The sequence below is a fragment of the Olea europaea genome, unplaced genomic scaffold, assembly GCF_002742605.1.
Source record: "Olea europaea var. sylvestris unplaced genomic scaffold, O_europaea_v1 scaffold2961, whole genome shotgun sequence".
Taxonomy (NCBI): domain Eukaryota; kingdom Viridiplantae; phylum Streptophyta; class Magnoliopsida; order Lamiales; family Oleaceae; genus Olea; species Olea europaea.
The window spans coordinates 34,784-51,711 of NW_019248228.1; the positions used below are offsets into that span (position 1 = coordinate 34,784).

At 36.4% G+C, this 16,928-nt stretch overlaps 3 protein-coding genes across 4 annotated transcripts; 2 read left to right on the forward strand and 1 right to left on the reverse strand.

Moving 5' to 3' along the window:
- The first annotated feature begins 5,154 nt into the window (after window positions 1-5,154).
- Window positions 5,155-8,638, forward strand: LOC111384636 (fatty-acid-binding protein 1-like). 2 transcript variants are annotated; one of them, XM_023008947.1, is made up of 4 exons: window positions 5,155-5,650; window positions 6,246-6,492; window positions 6,929-7,020; window positions 8,296-8,472. In XM_023008947.1, the coding sequence occupies exons 1-4, from the start codon at window positions 5,251-5,253 to the stop codon at window positions 8,298-8,300; spliced, it is 744 nt and encodes a 247-aa protein (XP_022864715.1). In that variant the 5' UTR covers window positions 5,155-5,250; the 3' UTR covers window positions 8,301-8,472. The 2 variants fall into 2 exon arrangements, with proteins under 2 accessions (XP_022864715.1, XP_022864712.1); XM_023008944.1 differs by having other exon boundaries at window positions 5,161-5,650; window positions 8,315-8,638.
- A 1,559-nt stretch (window positions 8,639-10,197) lies between these two features.
- Window positions 10,198-12,620, reverse strand: LOC111384639 (protein TIME FOR COFFEE-like). The gene is made up of 9 exons (XM_023008949.1): window positions 12,500-12,620; window positions 12,292-12,350; window positions 12,113-12,199; window positions 11,949-12,000; window positions 11,686-11,791; window positions 11,544-11,646; window positions 11,152-11,442; window positions 10,800-11,027; window positions 10,198-10,704 (listed from the first exon to the last, which is right to left on the reverse strand). The coding sequence occupies exons 1-9, from the start codon at window positions 12,618-12,620 to the stop codon at window positions 10,198-10,200; spliced, it is 1,554 nt and encodes a 517-aa protein (XP_022864717.1).
- Window positions 12,621-15,097: 2,477 nt separating this feature from the next.
- LOC111384640 (glycine-rich RNA-binding protein GRP1A-like) lies at window positions 15,098-15,589 on the forward strand. The gene is made up of 2 exons (XM_023008950.1): window positions 15,098-15,218; window positions 15,330-15,589. Exons 1-2 carry the CDS (start codon window positions 15,098-15,100, stop codon window positions 15,587-15,589), a joined length of 381 nt encoding a protein of 126 aa, XP_022864718.1.
- Window positions 15,590-16,928: the final 1,339 nt, after the last annotated feature.

A 16,928-nucleotide genomic window follows, 5' to 3' on the forward strand; every position in this document is an offset into this window, starting at 1 on the left:
CAATTGAGGATAAACCACAATTTCATGACAGTCCATGAAGTGTAAGAAACATGTATTTGCCAGTATATCTCATTAGGCTTTGTTGATTTTTGTTATGAAATTGGTCATAACACTTTTCGTCGCGTTTGTTGTAATTTTTCCTCAAAACCAACAGTCTTCAAGAATAATGTACTTCCATTCATACATTATTTGTATAGATAAGACAACATTAAAATCAAATATGAAATGGTAAAACAATCGGGTCATAGGTAAACGCACAATAATATCCCACTAAAGTCACATATATAAAAAATCCAATCACAAGTTCTGGTTCTTAACACAATGTCACATAAGGTAGATCACGTTCATCATACTGGCCTTTTCAACATACATCAAACATAGTTTATTAGGTCACAATCAAATAGTAATTGAGGTTACAATTCTGGATTATGTATACAAATAGACAATGTAAAAATCAAATATGGAATGGTGGAACAATCAAGTCACAAATTAACATAGAGTAGTATATTTCTAGGTCACATACACAAAAAAAATTAGTCAGATGTTCTGATTCTAAACGCAATTCTAGATTAATGTCACAAATATTGAATATTATTTGCAATACTTGTGACCCATCAACTGTGACTTTCATAAATAGTCTTCAAATAAAATAAACAACACAAAATTGAAATTACCTTATCCGAAGTCGATTAAATTCTGATCCAAAACATTTCAATTTCTTGTATTCAGGTTCTTTTGTATTTTATCTGTCTTTTTCCTATTCCGGTCTCATCTATCTTCTTCCCTGATCAACTCTCCTTGTTCGAACCATTGTGTAGATTTTTTTCTTGATGATTGGTAGATGCGCCACTGACGGTGGAATTCAATTTCCTATCAGAACTCCTTGTAATGGCCATTATATACACATGCACAATTCACAAACCCTCGCACCGCTTCGCTATTCTGGAAAAGATAATTACTTGGGAGGGCTTTGAAGACTTGAATAGAACACTTTCGAGTAATGAAATATGGAGTTCAATCGTGAATGAAAAATGACGGGGAGATATTTGCGGATTCGGTTATGAATAAATTTGTTATTATCCATTTGAAGAAAGGGTGTCAGAATATTCAGCGGTTTCTCTCCCCAATTTAACGTAAAATGTCGGTTTGATTACGTTTGATAAATATTTATTTACAACATAATAAAATAATAATTAAAACCTGATTATTGAAAAAAGAAACTTAATCCTTCAATTCTGAAATTGGAATACTAAAAGCTGCCCAGGCTGTGATTTCCTCTTTTGAAATTTTTTTCGAGATTAAGCATCACTCAATTCAAAATTAAGAAACAAGATTAAAATTTCAAAAACAAAATATTAATTAAATTTTATTTTATAAAATAATTAATTAAACATGTATCTTATTTATTAAATATACTAAGATCATAATATTATATAATTTATAGTCATAGTTATGTATTAATCACAATTATATACGTCACCATCAAATATCATCGATTTTATAGGCCACAACCTATTTTCAGTCACAAATTTATCAAATTTGCAAGTCACATATTATTCCTTGGTCACAAATCACAAATTTTATGACTCACAACTTATTTTATGGTCATAACATCTCAAATTACATCACAAATTATCGGTTACAACTTAACAAATTTTTAAGTCACCCATCATTTATTTATATGTTACAAATTAATATATTTTTAGGTCACCACTGCAACCACCAAGAAATCACCATTTTCAACCACAAAAATTGCCAGATTCACCACCACCATCACCATCACCAAGAAAACACCACTGCCACCATTGCCATCGCCACCTCTACAATATCAAAATCACCACTGTCAATCTCACAATCTCAAAATCACCACCACCATTGCCACTACAATCTCAAAATCACAGTTGCAACGCTCATATTAGCTGCGCATAGTGACTATCAGAAAGTGCTATGTCGACACCATTGCGCAACCTCACAGCGAAGAGTGGTGGTCATTGGCGGCGACGACGACGATCCATGTATAAGGGAAAGGGAAGAGAGCTAGGAGAGAGGCGGTGATGGAGAAAAGAAATAATGGAGTAATGTAGAGAGAGAAGGAAAAGGAAAAAATGAGTAGGAGTTGGGAGTGAAATTTGGTGGGGGTGAATTGAGAAAGGGTGGGTATATAAATTATTTTAATAATAATAATAATAATAATAATAAATTTAATTTTTACTTAATTTTTGTATAAACAAACTTTAAACTTGACTTTTGAAATTGAAATTAAAAAAAAATCTACCTCCATGTATTTCTACGAGAGTTTACTCATGAATTGGCCCAATTTGTCTTGCATTTTTGTTGATATAGGCTTTTGAATACGGTTTAATGCTGGACATGGTAGGTATTGGGCCTACCTAAAAATGCCTAGCTCAATTTAAGTTGGTCAATAAAGAGTAATTATTTAACATCATTAGTGTTAAAACATCAGTTTCGATAACATGCAAGTGTCATTAATTGATAGATCACTTTAAATATAGAGACACAAGTCATATTTAAGATGTCATGTCACTTGCATTTCACATAGATGAGTGCTATAGCACGGATGATTTATTCCTATTACCCATTACTTACAACGTTGGGCATTGAATAACGTGAGGGCATCATGAAGTGCCGCCGCATAAATATCCAAAGTAGCAGACAGTGGTGCTAGAGCCCGAAGGTCATGAATCCAGTCAGTCAACAATCTCGCGCCCAAGATAGAGCACATACACCACATTTAAACTTTTAGCTCACAATTGTACATCCTAAATTCATGGATTTTGCCATGTTTAGTTAAACCAGATATTTCGTCAAATTTTATCAAAATCTCCCTAAAATCAATTTTTTTTTAGTAACTCCTCCTCCTCCTCTAGTTATAGATACCAACTTCTTTGATTACATTTGATTGTAACAGAACTGCGTTATCGGGGTCCTCCATGTCGATGTCCTCCTCCTCCTACACCCCAATCTCAATTATATTTTGAATCGTTTGATAATGATTGAACAACACAAAACACCGTCAGTATTGCCTCCACCATATTGATATATGTTGGTGGTTTATTGGTTTATTGCTGAATACCACAAATAATGTTTTTCTCCATTGGTGTGACAAGAACTTCGATCCTCACCAAAAGAGATAGGGAGCAAAGAGAAAAATACTCCATTTATGGCAATTATACCTTCCTAAGAGTATCTCCAAGAGACTCTCTATTTAAAATAAATAGTATTTAGTATTTAATGAGTCACTTGGAGATATTCTAACACTGTGTAAAAAAAGAGAGAAAAATACTAAGCTTCTATCAATTAACCTTCTTAATTGATATATGTGGAAGTATAAAAACATGCAATCTAGGTCTCATTAATTTCAAATGTCAATGCAATATGATCATCTTCTAGTTTCTGTTGATTTTCATGAATACCAAAAAAAAATAATAATAATAATAAATTAATTAATTAATAAAATAAAATAAAATTCTAACATCAAAGACTCAGCGATTCAAGCATGAATACCGAAAACATGGGCTCGTTGATTTGAAACGTCAATATCGATAACTAAACAAATTGGAGAACTTCAAAGTAACTATATATTGATCCTTAGATGTCCATCAATATGAATTCTCTTTGGACCACTCTATGGATTCCACATGAGGCTCTGCACCAAAATTTGAAAGACTCTCATAACTAGCATCATCCAAATTAAGGGGAAAAAAAACCTTCAGTCTTCTCGTTAAAAAAATGGGAGACCTTAGTAGATATTATTATTTGAGCCCTCGTTTGAGCCATATTATTATAAAAATGAGAATGAAAAATATAGTCGTTATGAGCTACACACAAGAGATAAAAAGTCAAATATGGTGGCTTGATGTGATGGATAACAGTCATATTTTTTTATTTTAATGAGGAAATATTTAAGCTCAAATAGATTTGAAGATTCTTTCACTTGCATATTGAATGGGGTGAAAAAAATTTCGTCACGTAACATGAATCAGTCATTGAATTTCACGAACTATAACCTTTCTCTATCGGGATGTGAATGTGCTCTAATACTAACTTATGCAGGCGGAAACATAGAAATATATAATGAACGAATATGCGATCTAACTAAAATAAGCTATGGGTAGAAGATATCAACTCTTTTGAGTCATTTTTATACCAAGTCCTTAACCGACTATTTTTTATTGTGGAAGTTACAAAATTCTCGGTATTTGAAAATCAAAGTGCAAAAGTCAGGTCAGAAGGTTTTTTATTCAGATTTCAGGTTTTGAAAATATTAAATATTCTCCCACTTGTACCAAACCCCCCCCCCCTCTCTCTAAACAAGTGGATCTAACTTGGGGATGATGGGGGCTTTGAAATTCTTGAACATAGAGACAGAAATTTGTGGTTGCTTTACTAGAGAGAGGAAGAGATAGATACAGAGATATATCTCGCGACTTGAGCGCCATAGTGACCGCCTTTCGAGCGCCGATAGTGATGGTGGTGGTTGTGATGGTGTGTGTGGCGAGAATGTGTAGTGTTTGTGACCAAGTATTGTGGTGGAATTGGATCTAGATTGGATGTGGTGTCACGGCGGTGTGGTGCTAGCGTTGATTGGGTGGTGGTGATTTGTGGTCAAGATTGGTGCTGGATTGAGACCGGTATAGTGGAATGTTTGGAATCTGTGACCAACTATTGTAACCAACTATTTCGCTGATTTGTAACCAAAAATTAGGTGTTTGTGACTAAAAAATAAATTGTGACCTATAGATAAAATATGATCTTTAATTTGAATGACCCGTGACCTACAAAAATTTTGATTTGTGGCATCGAAATAATAGATGACCAATTAATTTGATGATATATGACCAGTGAATAAATCTGTGACCGATATTTATGAATCCGTGACCATTAATTGTATAACAGTGATTTTATTATATTTAATTAATTATACACATACTTAAATTTTGAACTTTTAAACTATTGACTTGGCTTTTGAATTAGTGTAAACAATACATTTGAAATGTGAATTTTTCCCTTTTTTATTCTGCGCCCTTAATTAGTCTGATAAGCCAACCACTGAGTTTTGCGATAAACTGGGCCATTCATTAAGACCCAAAGTAATGAACTAGACCTCTTCTGGGACCGAAAGATTCAAGAAATTATCCAGCCCAATCTGTAAATACGACGCGCTTAGCACGTGACTGCCCCTGAAAAAAAATCCAGACAACTGCTCAAACTACAAATCAATCACCGAAAATGGTTTCTTTCCGCTTCTTATTCTTGTTTTCTCAGCCCCCAAAGCTGCCGATCTCCGCGGCCTCCAATGCCTCCCGCCGCCCCTTCTCCGTTGGATGCTCGATCGCCATCGCTACTACGGTAGTTACCGCCGCCGGTGGTGGCATCGCCATTTCCCGGAACCCGAACAACCCATTTCTTCAAGATGCTCTAAATTTCTTGACATCCAATTTCTCACCCAAAAATAACTTCACTCCCCTGTGGGGTTCCATCTCTCTCGCTGATAACTCGGCTCCGGTCACTGAATCAAGAACTGGAATGTCTTTTCCTGCCGTTCTGAAGGATTCTCAACAGCTCCTTGGAATTGGGTTAAGGAGAAAAGCTATCTTAGGGTTGAAAAACATCGATGTCTATGCCTATGGTACCGCATTTTACCTTTTATTACAATTTAAATGCAAATTATCCATTATTTTTTAGAGTGTGAACTTCATATGAGTTTTGATGAATTTAGGGAAATAAATTTCTTGTACTAATATCAACTAGCAACCAGAAAACCTTAAAAGGCCTTGTAGGATTCCTGATATCCTTTTGTCATTTTGCGTACTTTATACTTTGTAATGATATATAATATACTAGTTCAATCTACAGTGATATTACACTTTCCGAACAATGTGAATTTGTCATACATATTTTGCCAAGTGGTGAGTCACCTCGTCTAAAAGGTGACTAGACACGTTTATTTATTTGAATTTACTCTTCAGTGTATACGTCGCGTGCATGATAGATTAATTTTTACCCCAAAACACATGTACAGTTTTCATAAATAGACTATGGCGTTGTTTGCCACGTTGAATTGCCTTATTTTAAAAGCTCATGATGTCAGAGAGATGACATAATTATGTATTTAAATTAGCGTTAAACATAGAGATAAGGGATGCATAGTCTCGGTTTTTAGACTTCGTAAATCATGATCATCATTGTGCTTTCCCCAAATTCTTTTTTGACATTTTTTATAGGTGTATATGCCGATGATGGTGATGTAAAGAAGTTTCTTGGTGAGAAATATGGAGCACTTTCTACTACTGAATTGAAGGGAAACAAACAGTTAGACAAGGATCTCATGGAAAGTGATGTACGCATGACTGTTAGGCTTCAAATAGTTTATGGAAAATTGAGCATTCGTTCCGTGAGGAATGCTTTCGAGGAGTCTATTGGTAGCAGATTAAAGAAGTTCGGGACAGAGGACAAGGAGTTGCTCCAAAAGTAACGTGCTGTTTTCACTCTATTATGTCTCTGCCTATTGAATTTGTATATTACACATTAAAGTACTTGGAAAGAGGATTTCTTATCTTAAAAGTGTTCTTATTGGACACTACCCTCCTTCCTAACTTCATCATGCATGGAAATGAATAAGGGTTTTGGATTAAAGGTGCCTTTTGATGCTGTAGTAAGATTGTATTAAATGATGTGTTACGGACATTGGACATTATTGCTGTCTTAATGTAAGCCTGTGTACTCTTTACGTCTTTAAGTTGCCATTTTTAATTGCCACCGGTCTTTGGCTTGCTCATAATTTTTAATATTGTAAATATGATATGGAATACATCACTAGTAAACTAAAAATTATCAAATTCGCAATTGGAAATTTGGAATGCTTGTTTCATTTTTTGTAAAGCTAATATGGTCCTTATGTGTACAGATTCACTTCCCAGTTCAAAGACGAGTACAAATTACCTCGGGGATCCATAATTGATTTGTCAAGGGAGCAGGGTTATGTTCTTCGCACTACAAGTAAGATTATCATTTGTTATGGTACTAAATGTGCACGCAATCTTATTACATGAGCGATGAATTGCTTTTATATTGTAATTTTGCATCTTGCAATTTATTTTTCATATCGAGTAGGGAAAATTGCAGGGTACCAAACATTTCGTTTATTAGCAAACTTGACACAAACCTTTAATTTGTGTCTAGGAAGGTCTTGAACCTTTAAAAAACTCGCAAGTGAAGTCTAGACTAACAAAAACCGTTAGTGAGACCATCAATTGATCCTAGAAATGAAAAATTTATAATTTTGACAAAATAAAGTAAGGGCATTTCAGTTAAAAAAAAAAAAAAAAAATTTCCCTTTTAAAAATCTGAAAAACCAAAACACCAAAATCAAATGAAGGAAAAGGTGAAGAGGAAATCAAGAATAAAGGAGCTGGAAGGGTGGGAGATCAGGAAGTAAAAGAAGGGGAGACTGAGGAGAGTATGTGGGGGAGGTGGAGGCACATACGATCGCTTAGGTAACGGACATGGTGGTGAAAGTGGGTCAAGATTTCTGAGACCTCGTGTAAATAAGATTAAATTTAGAAGGTGGGTGTAGTTGTATTTGACAAAGTCGGATTCTTGCTAAGCGAACTCAAAAGCTGTTGAAGATAGGGTCTCTTCATAGGTGCAGTGAGCGGAAACCGATCATTTTGATCCTGTTGTTGATTTCCATCTTAATAAGAATCTGAAGGGTGCTGATATTCACAGAAGATGAAGAATTTGAAGGGTAGCGTGTATTTGAATGAAAAATTTGTAAAAGATGAGGGTGCTTTTGGGTTGGGGAAGAAGAGGGCAGTGGGGTAGAGTTGAAATTGGAAGAGAAGCCACTATTTTCTATTTCGATCTGAACTTCTGATTTCTTCTGACACATTACATATATAAGAACAAACCCTCTAGTGCATGCGTTTGTGAGAGAGGAAGGGAGCGGAGGCTACAAGGAGTTTAACGGTGTCTGAGAAAAGGATTAAATTTGATACTAATGGCGACCAGCCGCAAAAGCCATGGACTTGTTATAAAGGATTTGCCTTTTTTATTTTTGAAACTAAAAATGTGTTTTGACTGAAATGCCCTTACTTTATTTGGTCAAAATTATAAATTTTTCTTTTCTAGGATCAATTGACGGTTTCAGTCAGTTTGGACTTCACCTACGAGTTTTTTAAAGGCTTGGTACAAAATATTTGAGTCTAAGTTTGCTAATAAACAAAAGGTTTGTTACCTTGACTGCAATTTTTCCTATCAACTATATAAATCAAGCTTAATCTGCATTATGCAGTTGATGGAGTGGAGGTCGGAAGTATAGAGAGCAAACTCTTGTGTCGGTCAATCCTAGATCTATACATCGGTAATGAACCATTTGATCGGAAAGCAAAAGAAGACGTTGAGCTCAACTTGGCTTCTCTCCTTGGAAAGTAGCTACAACAATGAATAAACCTTGTCCTTTTGCATAAGATACACAAGGCATTATGCTATATCTAATCATCGCGGAAGTTAAAGTAGTGATTAAGAGTTATTTCATGCAGATGCAACTTTCCTTTGCGTGTGAATATTCATAAATTTGTTATATTTGGAAGCCATTGATTTAGCAGAATTACACAAAGTTGGTGAATTGAACGTGCGTCTTGTACAAGATAAACGTGCCCATTTGCTGAACCAATTTATGTTTCTTTCTTTGAATCATACCATTGATTCATCTCGTCTTAAAAGGTTTTAAGTTATATTGGCAAAACACATGTTCACATCTGGTTTCAATTCAATTATTTTATCAAATTTGACACGTGTACAATTTTCCATAATAATTATGACACAAACGGTATGCAGCACCTGGATGAGATTAAAGAAGAAAAAGAAGTTAATATTCTCTTATTGCATATATTTTTTTTAGGTATATCGCGTATTAGGAAAACAAATTGACAGTGGAGCTCCATGTTTGTGGCCACGTTTATATACATCTAACAATGGTGAATAACCTAGTTTTAATGCACCGAGACTAACCAGAAATTCACATTCTTGAATGACTCTGAGGCTGATGAAAAATCACCTGCCAAACACATAATTTGCCTATTTGAATGCATAATAAAACAGCAGATTGAAGATGAAGAAACTAACAAGGAACAAACTTCTATGATAGAATTATAGCAAATTATTCTAATGTGATCATGTCATGATCAGATTGATAATAATCAAGATGTCAACTTATAATTAAATTTCAAAATTGCTAAGTTTGAAAAGTACTAAGCCATTTGAGTTTCATTCACTTCGCTGATGCGGTGATACCAAACTTGATCCCTTCTGAGTATTGTTGTCTCTTTTGATAAGAACATTGCTCTTAACAAGGAGTTTCCTAATGCAGTAAATTATCAGTACTTCAGCTCTGACAGTTGGCTGGGGCACGCGCTTATAATTGGCGGTACATTCCTTCCACAAGCTGGGGAGGATTTCTGGCTTGGTCCATTTGGAGATGACTCCGTGTTTTTTGGAACAGAAGAATTAGATGGAGACCCAACTGCTAAATATGGTGCCGGATTGTTTACTGTAGACCGTTGTCCTGGAAATGCTGAAGCTGAGGCTATATCACTCTTGAAAGATATCTGTGTCTGGCCTTGAGAATTCCTACGTTGTCCCTGAGGAATGTTTACGAGGCTTGAAGTAGTAGGTGCAAATGAAACTCCTCCAACCGTTGTTCTAGGCAAGTTATGCCATTGAGTTGATAGGGATGAATTGTTCCGATACATAGAAATTTTTGAGCTAACACGATTGTTGGTTGGGACATTGCTAGTAATAAAAGTACTAGGGACACATGTTGGTTCCTTAATATGACCAATCAGCTGCATTTGCTGCTTCTAAAGATGGACAAGCTGCTGCTGGTTCCGGTGCTGTTGTGAGTTCCGTGCATTGACATAATCAAAAGATGCGACTGCAGCTGAGGATGAAAGAAAAGGTTGATTTCCACCAACAGGTACAGGGAGAAAATTGACTGTTCGTGATGAACCATCAAAAACTGAAGTTCCCGTGTGTGATTGAATACCACTTGTTGGGGGGCTTCCCTAATATACATTTTTGCCCGTCATCTGTATTATTTGAACCAGGTGTAGTTTTTCTTTGTGGTACCTGGGAAATCTTATGTTGTCGAACCATTTGGGCAGTAGGTGTCATCTGTTACCCATACTGAGCCATATCAGGAAGCATCTGGAAGATTGCAGAATTTTGTGCAATGGATGAGAAGTTAATTGCTGGAGTTGTAGACGCATTTGAACCAAACAACAAGGAAAATGCTTGAGGGATGACGTCAACTCTACAGTTAGATCCCTGCTTCTGTGGATCACCATGTTTGTTGCCTATTGCACCACTATTCATTTTCCCCGGAGGAAACAGGGCAAAATTTGTTGATGGAATTGGAATTAAAAGGTTCGGAATATTATTTGTATTCAAAGATTGAGATACTGCACTATCAGCAACTGCTGCGCTACTTTTTCCAGAGATATCAGTGTCAGACTTGCTAGATGAATGGGATGGCAGGTGTTGCTGCTTCTCTTGCAGATCTGAATGTACAGTTGGTACGAGAAAGCTATTGCCATTGATTTTTATGCCGGTTCGTTGACAACCATGTTGTGATTTGTGGGATGATGCATCACTGGATGTGAGAGTATTGTGGAGCTGATTGTACTAGAACATGAGGAGGGGACAACTGTGACTTATTTTGAGGAAAACTAAATGGTGGCAAAGAATAATAACCGTTAAGAAAAGGAACAACTGGGGGCCTGTGTTCCTGTAGGAGGGGGCATTTCGATGTTGGAACTGTATGGGGGTGCTTCATTGGAAGGGAATTTTGAATGATTAAAGCTTAGTACTGAGAGTCCTGCTGCTAAATTAGTAGACAAAGATGCATTGCCCATGATAGAAGCAGATTGAGGAGGTCCAGAACTATTATCCATAGCTGCCACTGCTGCTTGACGATCACCAAGTGGAAATATCAAAGTAGGGCCATGCTACAAGTCAATGAAGATATTACCATAAATCTTTGAAATTATTCTATTTGTAATTGGGCAACTTGAAATTAAGATTCATAAACTAATAAGAAAATTATTGACAGTGCAACTTACCAGCAAGGACTTGCTGTGGAAGAACATGATTTCTACTCTTTCCATTATCAGAACTTGCAACAGCTTCTGAGCTTTTGTCTTTTCCATTGGTTCCTGGAAAGAAGTCTACTCGTGATGGGTTTTCCAGTATCATCTTCTGTGTTGATTGCATAGAATTAAGATTTAACGTCTTAGTAAGACCAGCTGCTCCAGACCACAGAGCTTTCTCAGTAAGTTGCTGATGATAACAATTGTTCTGTGCAATATACTGATGTGTTGCGCATCTCTTTGGCTGAGGCTGTGAGAGTTTAAATGGAGGTAGCTGCACATTTTCATATTCAACACAAATTTAAAAGGCAAATAAACAAGAAGGTATCAAGTGGGAACAAGTAAAGTATCACAAAAGGAAAGAAAAAAAGACACCTGAAATGCAGTTGAAGATCTGACACTTCCATTTATGGGATTGTCCTCAGAGAAGGCATAAGTCTGCAAATGAAATAACTTGTTAAGTAATGGGCTATGCCAACTGGAGAAATAATAAAGGACTTAAGAGGTTTAGAATCACCCCGAATGAGAAAGAGCATCAGGCCAGCTACTCGTCGCAATTGAGAAAGGCAATGAGGAAGATTGCACTACAAAAAGAACAATCCAAATAGTTTTCGAATTTAATTCTAGAAACACAGCAAAACATGAAGGTCATGCACTGGATTAGAAATTTCCAAAAGGATTAAAATTGAGTTTTCTGCTCCTTCCTGCCCTGCTGTATGGTTTACTTAGGCCACTGCTACTTGAAATATCAGGATAAGGCTTCATGATATCAAGGTTTACCAATTCTTCCCATTTTTTCCTCTCCAGGCACTGCAACTGCCGATGGATCATCCTATTAAACAATCAAGGATCTTTCACTTAATGAACAAGCGGAAAATATTTTCAGTCAAATTGCAAAAATAAAATCATAATCTATGAAAAAAGGCTACAGAGAGATTACACACCTTTTGAACATTATGGCTACATTTATGATCGTACACCATACAAGTCGACCCATCTCTTTGAGGGGACGAAGGCAAGGGTGGAGGAGCCTATTAAAACACAACCATCTTCAGAATACTCGCACTTAAAAAGAAATCACAAACCAAATTACCAAAAAAGAAAAAAAAAAAAAGTTTAAAACCCCTCTCGCCATCAAATCAATCTTGAACTTGGTCTCTCTAATTGTCTCCAACTCCATTGCTGGGGAAATGGTGGCAGATAGCCACAAAAAACATACAATTTTTCAAAATGGCCGTTGACTACTGTTTAAAAAAAATAAATTCAAAAATTTGTAAAAACCTTAAAAACATTGAAAACCCAAAATTGCCCCTGACATTTCACTCTCAAACCGACGTCTAGAGAAAGAAGGGGAAGAAAAAACAAGAAAATCGATGAGTTTTTCTTGGGAGGAGATCGACCGGCCACCATTAGAAGCGAAGGAAGTAAGTTTTGCTTATTTTTCCCCCCCATTAATCTTTGAACCTGAATGTTAAAGGCTTATTTGTTGGAAATAGTGGTAGAAATCTTTGTAAAATATATAAAATTACTAAAACTAAGTTTTTTTAAGGCTTGGTTGCTAGAGATCGTCGGAAATGGCGATCTTCGGGCAGAAGCCATCTGTTGCAGACGACCTTTGCAAGAAGGAAGACGGGTTGTGCCGTCTATGCCCGTCTGTTAATAGACTGCCTAGGCAGTTTGTCTGGGCCGTTTGAAGTATTTTTATTTTAATTTTTTTTCCATGAGAATTAAAATAATTGAAATGTTGTTCAATTATTATTTAAATGATAAAAGAAAAATGTAAATAATGAATAAATGTTAATAATCAAAATACGCAATTAAAATTTAATTACAGATTAATTGAAAGAAATTTCTAACATTTGAAACAAATAATTAAATATTTATGTTTACTTGTTCAATAAATAATTTAAATAATCTATCTATATAAGTAAATAAATCAATAATTTAAATGAACAATTGAAATGAAAAATCATTGGAATAATAATTAATTTCTCACAAAATAAATTATGAATATTTAAATAATAATTAAATTATTATTTAAATGATAAATAAATAAATATTATTAATCAAAATACGCAATTAAAATTTAATTGATACAAATTTCTAACATTTGAATTAAATAATTAAATATTTACTTTTGCTTGTTCAATAAATAATTTAAATAATCTTTCCATATAAGTAATTAAATCAAATAATTTAAATGAACAATTAAAACAAATAATGAAAAATAATTGGAATAAATAATTAATTAAAATGCACAAAAATAAATAATGAACACTTAAATAATAATTACATGATCATTTAAATGATAAATAAATAAATGTTAATATTGAAAATATTAATTAAAATTTAATTGAAATAAATTTCTAACATTTGAAATGAATAATTAAATATTTACCTTTGCTCGTTCAATAAATAATTTAAATAATCGATTCATATAAGTAATTATATCAAATAATTTAAATGAACAAATAAAACAAATAAATGAAAAACAATTGGAATAAATAATTAATTGAAACGCACAAAAATAAATAATGAACATTTAAATGATAAATGAATAAATGTTAATAATCAAAATATCAATTAATGTTTAATTGAAATAAATTTTTAACATTTGAAATAAATAATGAAATATTTGCGTTTGCTCTTGTTCAATAAATAATGTAAATAATCGATCAATATAAGTAATTAAATCAAATAATTTAAATGAACAAAAATAATTTAGATAAACAATTGAAATAAATAATGAACATTTAAATAAAAATAAACAATTTAAATAAGGAAGAAATATAAATTTTCAAAATAATTTATTTAAATATGTAATTAAATATAAATAATCAAATTTAATTAAATAAAAATTGAAATAAATTTCTAACATGGATTTAAATAAACTATGAAATAAATAATTTTATAAAAAATTATTTTTTCCCCTTTTTTATAAGTTGTTGTGTAATTTTTAATTCATTTTCTTTATTATCTGTTATTTCGTGCATATATTACTTACAGTTCGGTTAGTTAAATTTTGTGACATTATGTTTCAAATGTTCTAACATTTGAAATTTTGCAGGATGGATTACCATTTGGACGCAGCCTTGAGACAGGGTCCTGTGAAGTTACGTTGAACTGTAACTTTGCCAGCTTCACAACAGTGCTGGATTCACTGGACGAGGAGCACGCAGAAATATTACGTCGATCCTGCCTATGGCCCCTGTATACACTGCGATCTGTACAATTCTCTGGACAATTGATCAATTCATTACTGTGTCGGCTACTTAAGCCAGTGGATGCCCTCTACTTTGATCTTGGGGGCAAGGTTGCTACATTTTCTGTATTCAAGTTTGCCCTCATCACTGGATTGAGATGTACGGGCGAAGAGCTAGCGAAGGCCAGTATTTCGACAGACAAGAGGCTACTGAATGATTATTTTAATGGGCACACGACAGTGACACTGGCGCAGTTAGAAGATGCATTCAGGGGATGCGACCAGATGTCCGACAAGTTGAAGTTGGGGATGTTGTTTATACTAGAGAGCGTACTGAGGTGTCATCACGGAAAGACGTCGATTGACGTTTTTCATTTGCAAGTTGTCGATGACATCAATACGTTCAACAACTATCCGTAAGGGGAAAAAATGCTTTTTCGATACTTTACACGTCTTCAGGAGGGGGCATTCGATGCCTAGGGGAGATAGGTCGGAGCGTAAATTCGTGATCGAGGAGGAGGATCAGACTTATATCCGTGAGTTGTTGACAGATCGTGCTGCTCAAGAGAGGCCTGAGTCCATCGTCGATCAGGACACGGTATGTTAATTGACTATAATATGTTGATTATCGTTATAATTTTTTAATTAAGTTATTGATTTGTAATGTTTCTTTTTTTAGGAGCGCCGTTGACTATCACCTCTACCGAGGGTGTCACATTCCCCGAGGATGTCGCCTCCGTCGAGGGTGTTCCCTCCCTACATGCGATCACCTCCGTCAAAAGTGTCATCTCCCTGCATGAGATCACCGTCTCCTGCTTCCGGACACCTCCCATGTGGATCAGCTGCACGTAGTCAAAGTGCTTCCATCGATGATATGTTCCGACTTATGATGGAGATCAGAGGCGACGTAGCTGGCTTATGAGGCGAAGTAGCTGACTTACGATGTGATGTCGGTTTAGGAGACCTTTATGCTGAAGTTGTAGCGATATGGGGCAACATAGTAGGCCTACGTGGGACTGGCGAGTATCAGGATGGAAGGGGTGGCGGAGGGACAGGCGGCTATCAGGACAGATGGGGTGACGGAGGGACATGTGACTATCGGGACGGAGGGGTAGGCAGTTATCAAGATGGAGGGGGTGACGGAGGGGTCGGTCGTTATCATGGTCGAGGAGGTCAGATGGGTATGTTGACTCGTTGTGGGCATTGGATGATGCATTAGCTTCATATCTCGATAGCCCGATAGATATGGAGATGGAGGATCAGGCCCCGATGAAGACGGAGGAGGAGGTCGAGAGGGTACTGATCGGGAAGGTGTTAGAGGAGGAAGGGGTACCTGAGGCGGAGGTCGGGAGGGTGCCGGAGGCGAAGGTCGTCAGGATGTCAGAGGATGAGGGGGTCGGGAGGGTGCCGGAGGAGGAGATCGAGAGGGTATCGAAAGAGGAGGGGGTGTCGGAGGACGAGGTCATCAAGGTGTTGGAAGAGGAGGGGGTTGGGAGGGTGCATGAGGAGGGGATCGTGAGGGTGTCGAAGGAGGAGGGGTGCCGGAGGATGAGGTCGTCAGGGTGTCGGAAGAGGAGGGGATACCCGAGGCGGAGGTCGAGAGGGTGCCGGAGGAGGAGGGGGTATCTGAGGCAGAGAAGGTACCATATCAGATGCCAGACTCGCCGGACGTAGTTTTTGTGTTGAAGGGGACGAAAGAGGTGGTTCTGATGGTATGTGAGGGAGTGTCGGATATTGGGAGGGTTTCGCATACTGTTGATGTGCCAGAGCTAGTGGTTGGCAAGAGGCTGAGGGCACCATCACAGTACGTCGTTTTTCCATTTACCGCGGAGGCGAAAAGGAGGAGGTTCGTCGAAGGCACGCACCCGAATTTATTCAGGGAGGTGGACCACGCTAAGTGGAAAGCGTTCGAAGCGGAGTGAAGAGCACTTATGCCTGGGTAAATATTGTATTATTCGTTAACGATTAATACATTACGCAGATGCTGACACATCTATATTTTTACTTAACAATTTCTTTTCTTATTTTTCAGAGTCAGTCGCAGGATTGCTCATAAGAAGATCTCGGACGCTTACAAGTAGTTTCACGACATCACAACTTCAGGGGCTTGGCTCGCCGATGATGTAAATGAAGTAGTAATATTGTTATTTATTACGTATACATATTTTTGCGTTTTGCATTTATGAAATTAAATAACTTCTTTTTTAATTGGTGCTTCCTAGTGCAGCACATTGACTTCGCCATGGATTTGCTACGAGATCGAGCTGAACGACATCTAAGATCGTTCAACATTCTTGGTCAACTCATATTGAACACTGAGTTCATACATGTTGTTGAAATTGAGTGCCAGACGTTGCAAGCTATGGGTAGCGAGTACACGGTGCCTACATACATGATGTAGTGGGTCGTAGGGATGTGGCCGAGTATCGGGGGAAAGCCATGGGAGGGTTGTACACATATGTACATTCCGGTGTGTGTCAATCATCACTACATTGCAGTGGAGATTGTATTTGCCGACTCGACTATGTATGTATATGACCCCCAATCATTCATGCTTG